General features: G+C 49.5%; 4 protein-coding genes across 4 annotated transcripts; 2 read left to right on the top strand and 2 right to left on the bottom strand.

Annotated features, from left to right (window-relative positions):
• Positions 1–711: 711 nt before the first annotated feature.
• DEU56DRAFT_914701 (auxin efflux carrier) lies at positions 712–2,411 on the bottom strand (the record flags this gene model as incomplete). Its single annotated transcript, XM_041357657.1, has 8 exons — positions 712–737; positions 792–825; positions 899–1,666; positions 1,716–1,819; positions 1,876–2,016; positions 2,088–2,160; positions 2,211–2,298; positions 2,347–2,411. 8 exons carry the CDS (start codon positions 2,409–2,411, stop codon positions 712–714), a joined length of 1,299 nt encoding a protein of 432 aa, XP_041206339.1.
• A 4,788-nt stretch (positions 2,412–7,199) lies between these two features.
• DEU56DRAFT_740598 (uncharacterized protein) lies at positions 7,200–7,541 on the top strand (the record flags this gene model as incomplete). Its single annotated transcript, XM_041348828.1, has 2 exons — positions 7,200–7,417; positions 7,475–7,541. The coding sequence occupies 2 exons, from the start codon at positions 7,200–7,202 to the stop codon at positions 7,539–7,541; spliced, it is 285 nt and encodes a 94-aa protein (XP_041206338.1).
• A 44-nt stretch (positions 7,542–7,585) lies between these two features.
• DEU56DRAFT_815227 (amino acid permease/ SLC12A domain-containing protein) lies at positions 7,586–10,215 on the bottom strand. Its single transcript, XM_041353767.1, has 14 exons — positions 10,030–10,215; positions 9,830–9,976; positions 9,654–9,774; positions 9,479–9,601; positions 9,412–9,424; positions 9,249–9,362; positions 9,167–9,197; positions 8,891–9,110; positions 8,626–8,841; positions 8,505–8,580; positions 8,123–8,451; positions 7,873–8,054; positions 7,768–7,819; positions 7,586–7,710 (listed from the first exon to the last, which is right to left on the bottom strand). Exons 2-14 carry the CDS (start codon positions 9,835–9,837, stop codon positions 7,705–7,707), a joined length of 1,491 nt encoding a protein of 496 aa, XP_041206337.1. The 5' UTR covers positions 9,838–9,976; positions 10,030–10,215; the 3' UTR covers positions 7,586–7,704.
• A 1,495-nt stretch (positions 10,216–11,710) lies between these two features.
• On the top strand, positions 11,711–16,002 carry DEU56DRAFT_465001 (Oxysterol-binding protein-domain-containing protein). The gene is made up of 12 exons (XM_041346355.1): positions 11,711–11,883; positions 11,941–11,991; positions 12,052–12,171; positions 12,225–12,449; positions 12,500–12,811; positions 12,863–13,000; positions 13,055–14,436; positions 14,488–14,515; positions 14,566–14,684; positions 14,735–14,857; positions 14,913–15,140; positions 15,197–16,002. Exons 1-12 carry the CDS (start codon positions 11,844–11,846, stop codon positions 15,857–15,859), a joined length of 3,429 nt encoding a protein of 1,142 aa, XP_041206336.1. The 5' UTR covers positions 11,711–11,843; the 3' UTR covers positions 15,860–16,002.
• Positions 16,003–16,015: the final 13 nt, after the last annotated feature.

Raw genomic sequence — 16,015 nt, 5'->3', positions numbered from 1 at the left:
ACGTGTTTTACAACGGCTGGGTTAACCGCGAGGATTACCTAGTACGGATCAAATAAGCATTTGGTCGGCTATTAGGGTAAACTGGCGTTAGGCTTTACCATAGGAGGCCCGTACTGAAGCTCAGCGCTCATTGGTGGCATCCCTGAGTCGGAGAAACGTCGAGCTTGCAATCATTGGCATGCGTGACAGCTTCCAATTTAAAATTTATCTGAATAGTTTAAGGCGGTGCATGCCATTTACGTACCGTGCACAAGTCCATGGCGAGTCCCCCTTCGAGACTTGCCCCGTCAACGCCTACTTAGTCCCCCGTAGGCAGACCAAATAAACGGATGACGGCTTTCTGCTCTATCATGGACGACATCTTCAACTCCTAGCCGAAACCGTCGAGCCTGACTGGGTACTTCACCGACACATAAACTCATAAGTTCAAGCCTTCGCTAATGATATAATCATACATACATTAATCTAATTTTTCAGGTTCAACAGCGGTGTAAGGTCAAATCTATCGGGTTAGGTGTTTCTTGTGCAGCACTCGGATGTACCAGGCACCCAGAAGTGGCCATTTAGTCAAAGAGAAGGTAGAATGTAAAGGCCATCAATACGGGCATCACCACAAACATAAAGATGTACTGCGGCAGCAGGAATGCAACAAGATAATCTGTTGTGCTTGTGTCATTATCAGAGCAATGCTCTGTTGTACTTGTATCACTGTCAGAGCGTGCTTGCGTCAGGACCAACTGCAAACAATTCCTCAGCACACAAAGAGGCAGTTTGCAAGGTGAATATCTCACCTGGGTCGACGCTATGGGTAAACATGATACGAAGCTGTTATATGAAAGGATCACCCAGTCAACTACAAGCAGATGCAACGCATAGAAAATCAAACGAACATGCATACAAATTTGAGCACTTTATCGTCAACGCCAATGAACCCGGTCTGACTAAATCCTTTGCAGATGAGAACTCCGAGGACTGGCATAATGAGTTGCTTGCAGACAGCGAGGGCTCCAATAGCCCCAAGGGGTAGTGAAGTCCAGCGTCCGCGAGGAATACTAATTCTCGCGAGTGCGGATCCCAGAATGATCAGTCCAATCGGAGAATTGGCTGCTCCCAAGAAGGTCGCTGCATCCATTATGAATGCTAGTAGCGGTTGTCCATCAGGAGCTAGTGGAATGTTCGTTCCTGATACACCGGGAATAAACAATGCCTTCAGAGCCGATATTCTAGAGACCATGATGGAGATGATCAAGGACAACAAGACAGGGGATAGAAGACTGCTCAGAAATTTCACAAATTGCATAAAAGGGCGGGATCGGTTTGCAGAGGAGTTTGGTATGGACGCTGGTGTGATGTGTATTTCTGCATCTTTCGACGACTGCATTTCGTCGAATCGATCCGACGGCATGTCATGGTGCACAATAGTTGACGACGCTTCAGAAACTGTCTGCGAATGTTGCAAGGATGACAATTGCGGGGGGAGATCTTTGCTGGACATTACGTAGGCATCCATTGTGCTTGCTTCCAGGTCATAGTTCTTCCCAGCTTCCTCGTCATCTGTGGAAGAGGAAACACGTTTCTCCCAGCGTTTGTCCCGACATGGGCCCTGCACATCAGTCCCGGTAAAATCTTTCTCGATTAAGTCGCGCCCGAACATAAATAATGTCAACTCATGGAACAACTCAGCGGGATACAACAAAATCCATGCAATAACTCACGTAGAAGATGACACAAAAGGCGCCGATGTATGCTACCGCGAGGTCTTGGTCATGGGTTCCGTCGAAAGGGAGAGAGGCCATGATATCCGTCATGACCGAGATTGCTATTCCGAGGTACCAGTCAGCGAATGGCACGATGTAAGAAATATGTGTAACCTACTTATGTCACAGTTGCTCGCCCAACATCCAGCGACGATTAGGCCGTACCGAAACTGAGATGGAACCCAGAAAAATTTCTTGATGAACAAAGATAATAGGAAGCCCATCGCCATGTAGATGATCGCAATCACGAACAGCGGTCCTAGAGAGTTGGTGTGTATGTGCATATACGTCAATTGGGTGATAGCAACACGTGTCAGGAGAACGGCGAACCAAGAGCTACATCATTCTCTGCATTCAATGCAGATGAAGCCCTCGAGAAAATCAAGCTAGGCAAAGTAACGTTCTGAATCCTGTCTATCAGTTTCATTCTTCCTGGAAATAGGACATACTGACCAAGACTATTTGAACAGCTCCACGAGTCGCAATCGCAGGGAAATAACCAGCCCTTGTAATGCCATACCCACCAGCGACGCACATGAAACTAGACAAACATTCAGAACAATACGAAAAGGAATGAAACGAAACTCACAGTCGGAGAATAGGTCTCGCAGCTACCCACAACAAAGTCCCAAAAGGTATGTCCACCATATGCATAGGAATAGGGATTCAGATTACCATCTTGAGAGCAAGTTTCTTATATATATATTGATATTAACGTGCATGTAGCGTGCGTTGAGATAATTCGCTTGGGTTGTGATGACTGGAAAGGGAAGGCCAACCTTTGGATGAGCAATGAATCAAACATGTGATATTCGGAGACAATATCGGAGGGAATGTTAATGAGATGGTTTGGAAATTGTAATAATGGGCGCTGGCGTTGACGCTGGTGCTGGCGACTGAATACTAGAAACACGGATCCGAGAATTGCGCCATCAGAGAAGGATTCTTGATATTCTATCACGGACAGCCCAGGTGTATAACTGCAACTGGTGAAAAGCTGCGAAAAGCAGTCGCGGAGTGTGGGAGAGGGAGTCTTATTTACGGAGTCCGTGGCATATATACTGGGCCGCCATGTGAACACCTCGGGCCCTGGGCCTGACCAGCCTGCCAACCATTTGCAACGCGATAGTCGATGTAATTTCCGGAGTGTTAGCTGCAATGTCTGAATCCTCTGGCAAGAATCCTGATTATGACTGTGCAGTGAAGCAAACAGTAGGAGTGCGATCCCCAACAAAGACGCATGTCGACGAACTGGTGCCCAAGGCTCCCGAGGAAGAGGAACCCTAGCTACTAGGCCTTTTGTCATGTGCACGCAGTGCGCACGGAACCTGCGCGGAATAGTGACGGAGCTAGGATTGACCTAGGAAGCAAGTCAACCAACTTGCCAAGTTTCACTCCCGGGTCATTACATAATATTTGCATGACCTGTGTGGCAAAGTAACAGACGCCCACCGTGACGGGCCCTTGCTTCTGACTTCAAAGCTTCGTGGTCCCTTCTTCCAGCATTGAGCGGGCATGGAGCAATTTTATGATCTCCATCACACTATATGTCTGCTGCACCCTCCATACAGTCTAAGTGTTACGTCCCAGCACAACTGCTGTCCTGGTTGGAGCGTCTTCTGCCACTGGTGGTTGAGCGTTATTGCTACGATCATGCAATACAACACTTGTTCTAGACATTTGTGACGCGCTGGATTAGTTTCTCATCCTGTTGTCCCATCACTCGGCTCCTACTTCTGTGTCTCGACACGAACCACCTGCTGCTGCTTTAGTGCGCCCATGCTCCTGTAGGCTTTCACACGCGATCACGATTTATAGGACATCTGCAGGTATACTGCATGGTGAATTCTTGGGAATCATAACAGTTGTTCTGTGACCCATTCGTGCCAATCCAGCGGCGCAGCCCTACCCCGCTTTAACTGACCATAAAAATGCAGTTCACATGATCTTTCTGATGTTCTTCCGCGCGTTTGGAATATATAACCGACACGTACGTTGTAACGGTGGCCGTTTACCCTTCCCAATTCCCCGTCTTCTTCTCCCTTTTTATCGTGGACTGCTGCTCACACGGGCGATCAAGCACCACAATACCTCGCTAGCGATTACGTATATTGCCTGGCCTCTTCGGCGCGACACAACAGTAGTCTCAGGCCTTGCGTGCCGTTTGCATCATTTACTAGTATGGACTTAGATACTCCGTTTATGTCTTTTTGTGATTTCGTTGAACGTAATTTGTCTTATTCTATCATTTTGTGCCCTAAGGGTGCTTATGCGTCTAACGGCTCTTTCCGCTCGGCAGAGCCTGGCCTCTTGCACTATACTACCGTCATCTCCTGCGGCTGCTGCTCATTCTCTGCCACACAAATACACACCCGATCCTTGCAACTTGACACCGCGCAGGTGCGATATCGTCGTTTTCGCGCCTCGCTCCTTGAGGGCAAAACTACTGACCATATCATGGAGGTTTTCGGTAGGACTGCACAATTCTTTAAGCTTCTGCTCACGGGAGCATATCGCTCCGGCCTCGTTCCTTGGCCAGCTGATATGCTCCCTCGTGCGCCAGCAAGTGTGATTTGAAAAATTCAGTGTCTGCAACACATGTAAGACGCATCCTAGTTGCCTTGATCTATCGCAGCGCCCATTAACGTATATATTCGAATCCACAGCACACGAGAATTCTAGTACTGTCAGAAGAATGGTGACAAGGTCGAGAAGGTATCTTAGCCGGGATAGACGTGATGTTGTGTGAAGCCGACGCAGCAGGTGATCATGGAATGCTTCAAAACGGAACTTGATACGCGACCTACCACATGTCTTTATGCAAGGAGGATTCTGCCACTCGAATCCACATTAATGACTTTCATTTTTAATATGCGCAATATATATTAGAGATGGGGCCTAACTTCGTCGACAGGGACCTTGTTTGCTGTTTTTGTTCTGGAAAGGATTTCATACAGCACTGCATAGTAAGAAACGCGTTGTACAGAGGTGTGAGGCTACAACATGGTTGACTGACATTTGTCAGAGACACCAGCTGGGCAAGCACCACCACAGCTAGTCATGATTATTCCCGGCAAATGTGGTGTAGTTATCGACAAAAGTTCCATGTTGTCACATACATTCGTGGACCATCTCTCAGCATGTGGTCGACAGTGACCTCGAGCTTGTCCTCAGACTTGTTCCCCTCAACATCATTTCCACTAACATTTCTGGCGACGAAGCCACAGGTGGACTCGAGAACGAACTTGTCTTAGGCTCTCGAGATGCGCAATACGTGTGCTCTCCATGCATCATGAGTGGGGCTGACGATATTCGACATCGAAAATGCCGTTGTGGTCTACGATGTCGCATAGACTTCCATGCGTCGTTAGGATATGAGTAGTGTGCTTGAAGGTTAACTTAGTGCGACTCAGGATTGGTGAACTGAGGAGACGCTATGCTCCGCACGCCAAATTCAACATTCTTATCAGCGTGTTGTACCGCCGACGGCGATGAGAAGACACATCAACTAAACACATCAACCTCGCAGCTTGATGTATGGGCCTTATTGGCGTGCTATGGGTGGAGCTTTCTGTTCAAGGATTTCAAGAAGGCTGGTGGCATGCACAGTGCACTGTACAGAGGCGGCCGCGGCACTCAACCATGCTATAGATGCTGTGCAGAAGATGCCGGTCGAGCAGAGGATCCGAATGGGGCAACATGTCACCTCCTCCGTCGACACCGTACTACGACTGTATCGCGATTCGTAAGTGACATGGCCACGCTATTGTGCCTACCTGTATCCATATTCCAACGACCGTGGCATCAAATCGTACATACCACAGGGAGCTCATTCGGCACGGTGCCTCCGCAGATATTGTAGCACGTGGTCAAAGGTCTGCACGTAGGCAACAAAAGCGCTCACCAGTTGTGTGGCAGGGTAGGTTCAAGGGCAAAACCGTCAGATCCTCGGATGCGATGGCTATGCCAGCCATCGCTGCGGCGGGGATGGGTGGGGTGGATTTCATGGCTGTAACTTGATAGTGATTTCTGAGTCACAAACTAATATGCTGGCTTTTATCCACAGGTAGTGTATAGGGGACAGCCAAGCAATCTGGATGTGCTTGCATCACGAAGCAGATGCTGCGCTCCGTGACATAATTGACTTGAAGGCATCAAATAATGCGCCAAACGCGCTCCACCACGAGTCCTTCTGGTAGTACGTGTCAGTGAACTTCGATCTATGGCGGTGATGTATTCACCCAATTTTCAGATTTACAGGGATGCGCAGACGCTCTCACCGACTATATGCATATGGAAACTCAGTAGGCCTGACCCTATGCCTGCATGACCTCGCCACTAGAGCATACTAGAAGCCAGGACGGTGGTCGCGGGGGTAAACTGTGACGGCGTTGTGGAATAATTGACCTTGAGTTGTTTAACCATTAGTAGATGTATTCTTCAGTCGCAGATAGGGCATGCGCGTACATCCTGGATAGACGGTGGAGTTCACGTACTGTTTATGACTGCCTGCTACATACACTGTACAGCCCATACCCCCATCCGAGTCCTTCTCGAAATGCGAGTTATGTGGCTAGAAATGGATGTGAATACTGCCGTCGGACACAACAGAATTCGACTGGTACCGTAGTATCAAGTCACGCTGGACAATGAGTAGCACGAAGTGATGAATTGCTGCAGTGGTTGAGCTCGCTGCTGCCCACAGCGAGCACGAAGGTTTCGGCAACAAACAAGTGACATATGTTAGGTGTGTGTATATACAACAATAAATACAGCGGACTATGAAAAAGGTACGCGGCATGACGGCAAATCGAACCGTCACCAAAGATCCACCATACTAGCCGGCAAAAAGAATACCAACAAGCCCTTGAAGCGGAGCAGTCAATGTCATAATTGTAGGTGATTTCCACCATTGACCGCCTATTGCTGGTGGTAAAAACACACCAGTGCTATTCTGGCCTTGTAAACCTTTCAAGGACAAAGAGTCACTGATCCAGATTGGTTAGACTTGCTGCAGCACGTTCGAGATGGTAGCTGCCATACATATCACATCAAATTCCTACGATTGCCAATTTAGACCGCTCGTCTGTTGATTTTTACGGTACCGCATTGGAAGTAAGCCGTACTGGTGACGCCTTGTCACTCTGTCCATCAACATTGGAATGCAGTTGTAGTGCCGAAGAAACGACTCAATTGTTGATGTGCCCAGCATATGGCACATCCCAAAACTAGCCTCTAACGCTGTCAGAGCGCTTTGCAGTAGCTACGAAGCCCAAGAGGAAGCATGGCGGAAAGCAAGATGAAAGGGCTGCGCTGCTGAATAGAATGGAATTAACAATAGGAATGTCATGGTGAATTTCAACGTGAAAACTGACCTAGACATCGTCAGTGGTTCTCGAAGCGAAAGACAGTCTAGAGAAGAATATATTACCATTAGTTCCAATGGAGTGCACGTTTACCATTATCCATGAGAATCACCCGATATCCATAACAAGACAGCAGCTGCCTCTCACATCAGCACACTCGTTCGCTGACTATCGGTTACAAGATCAGACCATCAATAACGCCATTATAGACATTGCGACACCACCTACTACGGGGCTTACTGCATTCAATGTCTATGTCGCACTATCGCGAGCTCGGGGCCGAGACGGAGTCCGGTTGTTGCGAGAATTTGACGAGAACTTGCTTGTGACACATCCATCAGAACATTTGAGAACTGAAGATGAAAGGTTGGCAATGATGGATCGGGAGACGGAGCAATGGTGGAAAGGAATGTTGTAGTACCAGTTGTGCGAGTTAAAGTGTATACGGCGCCTCCGATGATCACTCATTAGTAGATATCAGATTCATCCATAAATACCCATGTGTACACAACTTGGTTCCCTTCAGCCATAATGATCAGTTCTAGTGACCTTGTCAAATCAGATAACGCGGAACGCAATCATCACATCTTGTCGAAAGAATGAGCAAAGCAGCCAGTAAATATCATCCCAAAAAGAAAACTCACAAGCCACATCCAAAATGCCTCCACGATATTCCTCGGGGGCACGTCTGCATGCCTGTGACATGAACATCTCAGCCTGGCTCATACTTCACAATCAAATAAACCTACGTCATCGCCTCAATTTCTGCGATGTCAGAGTGGAAGTCCATCTCGCTTGGCTTGACGAGAGGAGCTCGCGTCGAGATCTTGGCGACACCGTATAAAACGGGGAAAAGCATCATGGGCAGATAATTGGTTATGAACGTTGCTGTTGACCAGTTATCTCTCAGGAAGACCTCCCATGCACTGAACTGGAGGGCACCAGCACAAGAATCACTCTGCCGCTTCCTTGAATCGCATATACGGAAGGTGAACTCACCAACAGCGTCACAAATGATGCGCCGACAACCCACCAGGCGGCAAAGGGCTGGAGCCGAGAGGAGTACGGGAGCTCGAGCGTCTTGTGTCCCTGTGCGAGGAAGCCTTTGCGGAAGCGCAGATAGACGACACCGATGCCGAACCAGGTCGTGAGGCCCGCGGTGGCACACATGCTAGAGAACCACGTGAAGACCAGTCCAGAGCTCGTGTTGACCGCCATGTAGGAAAGGAGGGCAAAACAAGCGCATGTGGCTACTGCAACATAGGGAAGGCCGGACCGCGAGGTATGGAGGAATATTTTTGGGGCATTCCCAGAGGCAGCGAGACCATCTGCAAGCAGATTGGATTAAACGCAGTCATATAAAATCTAGATAGAAGCCCACATAAGCCTCTGGAGGCAATATAAAGGTCACTGGAAGCGGCGGACCAGGCTGATGTCAGTAAGGCGGCGTTGATCACCTACAGGGGCATGAGAAGCACATTATTTCATAACAAAATACTTACAGAGGGTAATCCTTTGATGCCGGCTTGGTTGATTGCAATTACAAACGGAGACGCAGAAGCATTATTAGAGTTTACATTCAGCAAGGGGTTGTTCGAAGGTACCAGCAGACCGATAACGAAGACGCCGCCGATATAAAATAGCAGGAGTCGGATATAAACACGGCGGATAGCTTTTGGGAGATTCCTCCGCGGATTCTTTGCTTCTGCCGCCGCCATCTGGAGTGTTTCAACCTCAAAGGGTCCAAGCAAAGACGTTACAACTCACAGCCACGACTTCTGACCCAACATATGCAAACGCGGCTTGAGTCACTACACGAGACCAGCCAAGGAATCGACCTGTCATGCCACTTATGCCATCATATTGGACAAACGGGCCAGGGTCCTTCCAGTAGCGGAATCCGATACGATCATGGCTTGGGCCGCCACCAAGGTCAAGGACAATCCCCAAGATGATGAGACCGACAATCGTAACAACCTTGATGGAGCTAGTTTGTCCTTAGCGTCAGGTCAAGAAAAGGACTTCAAAGGAAGCTAGCCCTACGCGAATATGAATTCGGCTTCACCATACACACCTGCAGCAGAAATTGAGCCAGAAAGAGGAGGCTAATCACGTGAGCATTTACCAACGCCGCTCATGTTGATCCCGACGGCGACAACGAGACACATTGTTATCCATACCGCATTGTTGACACCAGGATGCCAGAAATTTATGATGGTAGCGGCCGCGGATAACTCGGCTTGGATATATTGAGCGGCATTCGTTGCGAGACTATTTGAAATTTGTACCTGGTAATGTCACCTGTGGGAGAGCGATGTTCAGAAACTTGTCACATAAAGCAGAGGGTCACATTACCGTCCAATTGTACCATAAATTCCATCCCAATGCAAATGAGAATGCAGGATCAACGAAGCGCTCGGCAAGTTTGATGTGGCCACCGGCAACTGGGAGGTAGGCGATCATCTCTCCGATTGTGATCTACAGACAAAACAATGACAAATGAAGGTCAGAGATTATACACTTGACTGACCATCACGCAGTAACATATAGAGCCAACGAACATGTAGCCTAATAAAAGGCCTACAGGACCGCCATTCATGAGTGCTGATGCAGTTCCGAGGAATAGTCCTGTGCCAATCACGCCGCCAATGCTAGAAGAGGGGTGTGACTCTGTCGTTACAATCTGAAAGGTCGACAGAAAAGCACCTTATCATTGCAACATGGCGATTTTTAAGCTGTCGATGAAGTGTGAAGTCCGGTGTTGGCGTATGGCTGCCATTGCGGCTAGCGTGCTCCGCTGAACCAATATCAACCTGAAAACCTTTCTCCTTCAAGTTGTCTGGAGAAGAGAAGCTATCGCTCATTGCTATGGCGTGAGGTAGATGAACGGGAGGGTAGGGACTCACTTTTGAAATTGCGCTTTATATAGACCCTGTTATCAAAAGCAGATAGATTTTCATTGTTGAACAGAGATAGTGACTTAGCTTGCGAAAATAGTCATGGGAATAAGTCGATTTAAACCACGAAATTTACCTTGTCAAGGTAAGTATGATTATGCGCATGCCCGGACGAGCGCTCAGCGGTCGCTGTGAAAATATTAGCGGAGGTGTTCTTTACCTTTCTTGCGCTATCTCGTTATCTTCATCACCTTCGACACCATATGTACCTTCTCGTCTTCTGCACCTTATAGTACAAAGTGCTACTATTGTCGTCGCACTACTGACTCATCTTGCGAGATGCTATGAAACTCGCACAGAAGTACGGTACGGTGAAGAAAATGATTGCCCGAATTGCATATTCCACCCGATCTCGCCGGGCAGCTTGATAATTGTAAGGAATGTCATTCCTTTAGCTATGGAATTCCCTTTGTACTACCGGCTACGAAGTTCCCCTTTACCGTTCCGAAGTACTAACCTTGTACTGCCACTCACTTACATATAAAAACCACACCTTACCTTCTGTACCCCCAGTGAATGCATCCCCCTCACTCATATCTCTTCCACTGGCGATCCGTCAAACCACCGTCGAACTAGACGCAGCATTACATAATGCTGCGCCACTGCTGCGACTAGTGCGTAATTGCCGCGATGTTCTAAGCATACGAAAATCCACCACTGAAAAGTACAAGTCTATTACAATGTGAGTTCGAGTCTGCAACATGATGCGAAAAAATGGGCCTGAAGGATATGTACCATGTATTATACAACCTGAGTTCTGACATTTTTGAGCAAGTAAGCTAGCGTCGCAGCACTAATTGCAGCACGCCGCAGCGTACCGCAGCACCATTGTCGCAGCACTCCCCCTAAAAGGAAAGAGGGTGCTGCGGTGTGCTGCTGCGATACTCACCTATGTGCTTGCAGTGCTGATTTTTGGCGTGTTTTAACACTACAGGCTAGCTTCTACCTGCTAATGTCACCTTTGAGAGAGTAACATTCAGAAACCTGAAACATAAAGCAGAGGGCCACGCACAGTTCAATTGTACCATAAATTCCATATGCAAATGAGAACTTGTGCCGGATCAACGAAGCACTCGGCGAGTTTTATATGGCCGCTGGCAACTGGGTCCTGGCCAATTGCGATGTTGAAAGAAGATCGTGACTTGGTCTTTACAATCATAAGGGTCACTAGATAATGCAACATGGTGATTTAGCTCTCGTTGAAGTGTGAAGTCTCCTTGCCGGGAGAAGAGAACCGTTGCTGCCAGTGATTATTATGGCGTGAAGTAGTACAGAAGGAGAGCCGGGAAATTTTGCCTGTTAGACAGCGATAGCGCCTGCGAATTTTCGAAATGATCATGGGAATAGCTTGATCATGCGCCTGGCGCCTGCTTGGGCCCAACTGCCAAGGATTGACATTGTCGGGAAATGCATTCTGACATCCCATGGGCGCTCCTCGGATGTGGAAAAGACGAACGCGAGTGCTAGCATATTCTTTTTAGCATCACGGTCAGTGCTGAGCGCTGAATGCTGAAATACAACGTACGTGGCACCACTGCCAGCACGCTAGCAAACCGCAGGGGCACCAGGAACATGGGGGTGACACGTGACTCGGTGCTTCCGAAATTGCATCAAGAGCAGCGCGGCAGGCTGGCAACTTGGTGGCTTTCTTGCATATGCATAACTCGCTTTCCTAACCGCTTCCCCCTTCATTTCACGCAAGGACTGTTTGCACCAAACTACTCTAGATTTTGAATTTGTAGGCGCAGAATTGCGGTGGACGCATGATGAGCTCCTCCTTCTCGATTCGCAGTCTCAGGTCCGGTGAGCACTGAATTCGCCTGTTTCTTGGCCTTGTATTCGGTCATTTATGAACAGCAGATGCCACAGAACCCCTTCACCAAGTCAAACTGCTGTCTGCGCTTCGGAGTGGTAAGAAACTACCTCTCTCTGCTTCCACCTCATGTCAAACCCTCATCGATGTATCCCCAGGCGACCCCGCTCTCATACATCCCTTTCTCACTGAAATTGGCAAGGAAAGACGAAAGTCGGTCGACGGAGACATCAACACTGGCGCTGCTGCCCTTCACCTCGCTATTCGCTGCGCTTCCGGTATGTCACCGATTTCTCTTGCTACTCCCACCTTCCCTCACCCGCACCCGAAGTCGATACTGTGCAGCTACTCCTATCTCACAGAGCCATATCGCCCAATGGTGTACACCCGCCAGGCTCTGGGACCACCCCACTCCATCTTGCAGCATCCCTCGGTCGTGCAGACATCGTAGGCGTGTTGCTCGACCAGGCTGGCATTGACGACACCCTTCGTGATAACAACGGAAAGACATGCAAAGATGTAGCAAAGGCAAAAGAAGTTATCCAAACCCTGCAAGGTGCGTATTCCTTCTCTGTTTCTGTCCCTCTTCACCAACGCCACTCCTAGATTCGCGTTCCTTTTTGAACGCCTCATACAGGTCCCTTCTGCGCTCGTATATTCTATCCCCCTTGGATGCATCCCCGAATGCAGCATTGGTGGCTCTACTTGAGTCTCCACGGGCACGTGGAGTCGATTTGTCTTACCTGGACGATGCGTCTGGCACTTCTCTACTGCACGAGGCAGCCAGGCGCAAAAACCTGCGCCTCATTGAACTAGCTGTGCGAGCAGGCGCGAGCGTTTTTGTGCGAGACCGCAGGGGGAAAATGGCGTACGAGGGTACAGGAAAAGATGATCACGTACGGGTATTTTTGCGACAATGTACGTTCTCATCGCACGCTCTCCTACTCACTGCGCTCAATACAACGACAGTCGCAAACCACGATACCTCTCTCATTGAGGTTCCGTCTTCGGAACCTCCAGTCATGAAGGGTTATCTCAATAAGTACACCAACGTTGCCAAGGGCTATAATACCAGGTGGTTTGTTTTAAAAGATGGTGTATTCTCATGTCCGTTACCTCTCACCCTCCATATTTATTTATAAGGCACTCAACTTTGTACAGATTATCGGCATCAAGAAGACGAAGACATCGCCAGCCGCGGTGCCATCGCCATGAAAACTGCCATCCTCAAAATCTCGCCGGGCGGTGACAAGACGCGGTTCGAGGTCCACTCGACCCCGTCTCGAGGACACACCACTGGGCAAAAATGGTACATGCGTGCTAATCATCACGTTGAGGCCGCCGGGTGGACACAGGCGCTTGAGAAGGGCATTCAATGGGCGCGGCGCGATGAGCAAGTACCGCGGAAGAGCGCTGAGAGCGAGCTGAGCGCTTTGAAGCCAAAGAGTTTGCGCACGAGCTTCCAGTCGGTAATGTCAGCGCGGCGAACGGATATGGGTACCCGCGGCGGTTCACAGGGCTCCCTCATGGGTATAGCGGATGAGAGTATGGAGGATGGGCCACCTCTTGAGACTAGCAAGGCGGATAAAAGCCGTTCTACCTCAGATAATGAAGAGCACAATGATAATTCTTCAGCGTCGGTCCTCACACAGTCGCCTCCTCATAACGGGACTTTCGACCTCCAAGGGAACTCGACCGCAGCACAGATGGAACTCACTGGTCAGCTTCTGTCCAACCTCGCACTACCGCCGGACGCAGCGCTCAGGACGCAAGAACTCCGTACAGCGCTCAAAGAATCCTTTGCAATCGTACAAACAATGATAGACGAGTATATCCAGATGGCCAAGGACCGTGAGGAGTGGTGGAAATCCCAACTACAGCGCGAGCGTGAGAGGCAGACTGTGTGGGAAGAAAGCCTACAGACTGTCGTGCGAGAGGGCGAGGTTCTGGAACGAGAGCTGCGCATGCGGTCCCGGAAACGAGGTAGCAGATTCTTCGATGCCGGTGTGAACGATGGAGGTGTCGGAACGCTCCGACAGCGCCCTGCGACCATGGCGCTTGTATCTCCTGTTATTGAAGAGCACTCTTATTTCTCGCCCGTGGTGCGCCCCGGACCCATTACTATCGTCTCCCCGCCTGAGGAAGTCAACGGCCCATCCACGTCGACTGCGCCATCGCCTCCCGCAAGTCCAGGGGCTACACCGACTGCACAGCGTATGCCGCGGCACGATCAGGAGGATGAAGACGTGATCGATACGGACGAGGAGGACGAATTCTATGATGCCATCGAGGCCAACGCACTCCCCAATCTTGTCGTCAGTGAATTGCTGTCGAGCCCGACGCATGCGGTACCTGCGCTGTCCTTCATGAACGCCGAATATTTCACGGGGTATCAAGATTTGAGGACGCGGTTACCCATCGGATCGGATAACAGGCCGAGCACGAGTCTGTGGTCTGTGCTGAAGCATAGTATTGGAAAGGATTTGACGAGGATTAGTTTCCCCGTCATGTTTAATGAGCCGACAAGTATGTTACAGCGGATGGTAAGTTTTCTTTGGTTAATGGATGTGCACACTATCTTATATTCAACGAAGGCGGAAGACATGGAATTCTCGGAGTGTCGTGAGTGTCTCATCTATGTGATCGCTGGTTGTGGTCTCACCGGTTGATAGTCGATGTCGCTGCTCGCGAGCGAGACCCGCACCGCCGATTAGCATTTGTGGGCGCATTTGCGATGTCAAATTATTCGTCAACCATCGGCCGTATAGCAAAACCATTTAATCCTATGCTCGTAAGTACCGTTCATGCGTCCCATTGTAAGCAGATGCTCAACCCATCCAGGGCGAAACATTCGAATATGTTAGACTTGACAAGGAGTATCGCTACGTATCTGAACAAGTCAGCCATCATCCCCCCATCTCCGCTTGTTGGGCAGAATCGCCGTATTGGCACTATTACGGAGAGGTTCGATGAGTTTAGTATATCCCATGATCTGTTCGCTAACATCTATCTGACTCAGGTTGACGCACAAAATAAATTTATGGGAAAATCATTTGAGATTCGACCGACTGGTGTTGCGCATGCTGAACTTCTTCTTCCTGAAGAGTGGGCGCCCGACTACCCCAAGTGTACTGCTGACGGCATCCAGGGCAAGGTTGTAGAGCACTTTTCATGGAAGAAGGTCACTACCAACGTCTCTGGGTTTATCTTGGGCTCTCCCACTATCGACCACTATGGTGACATGATCGTGAGTGATCCGGTTTTTGCTCCTTGAGTACTGGACACGAAACCACGTTACTACAGGTTACGAACCACCGCACTGGTGACCAATGTGTGCTGACATTCAAGCCAAGAGGATGGCGGGGAAAAGATGCATACGAAATATCTGGCTTCGTGCGAGACGCAGACGGAGAAGTGACTCACGAGGTGGCTGGACGGTGGAACAGCCAGCTCATCTGCCGCCCCGTCGGTACAGGCAGCGGATTCCTACATCCCGACGCCGCCGTAAGTGGGCCCTCCTCGCCAAACTACACCGCAGAGTACATCCTCCTCTGGCGTAACTCCGAAAAGCCTACCGCACCTTTCAACCTCACACCATTCGCAATCACGTTGAATGATTGCCCCGACGATACGCTAAGGTCGTACTTGTGCCCGACGGACTGCAGGCTGCGACCTGATCAGCGGGCGTTTGAGATGGGGAAGTATGAATTTGCGAATGGGTTGAAGATGAAGCAGGAGGAGCGGCAGCGGGCGACGCGGCGTGCGAGGGAGGAGGGGCGGATGCCACCGCATCGACCCAGGTGGTTTAGGGCGGAAACAGATGGGGATACTGGGGAGAGGGTGTGGGCGCCGTCGAGGGCTAATGATAGATTGGAGTATTGGATAGAGAGGGAGAAGGTGTGGAAGATGGGGGGTGGACAGCCCTGGAAGGATGTGGAACCTATTTTTATAGAGGACGCTGTTTAGCAACGCGAACGATTCATGGGTGGTTGGACCGGTATTTATGTTTAGGAGTAAACGCAGCCCGGCGATGAAAAAGAAACATCACCTTAGAGGCGGCTCTATAGCGTTCCTAATATAAGGCTTATATAATTCCTATTTCCGATTTACGCCTCGCGCCCC

This window comes from Suillus clintonianus (assembly GCF_016758775.1).
Source record: "Suillus clintonianus strain FC179 chromosome Unknown DEU56scaffold_58, whole genome shotgun sequence".
In the NCBI taxonomy this organism is placed as follows: Eukaryota; Fungi; Basidiomycota; class Agaricomycetes; order Boletales; family Suillaceae; genus Suillus; species Suillus clintonianus.
Note: the sequence above shows the minus strand (reverse complement) of the source record. Positions and strands in the feature narration are given on the sequence as shown.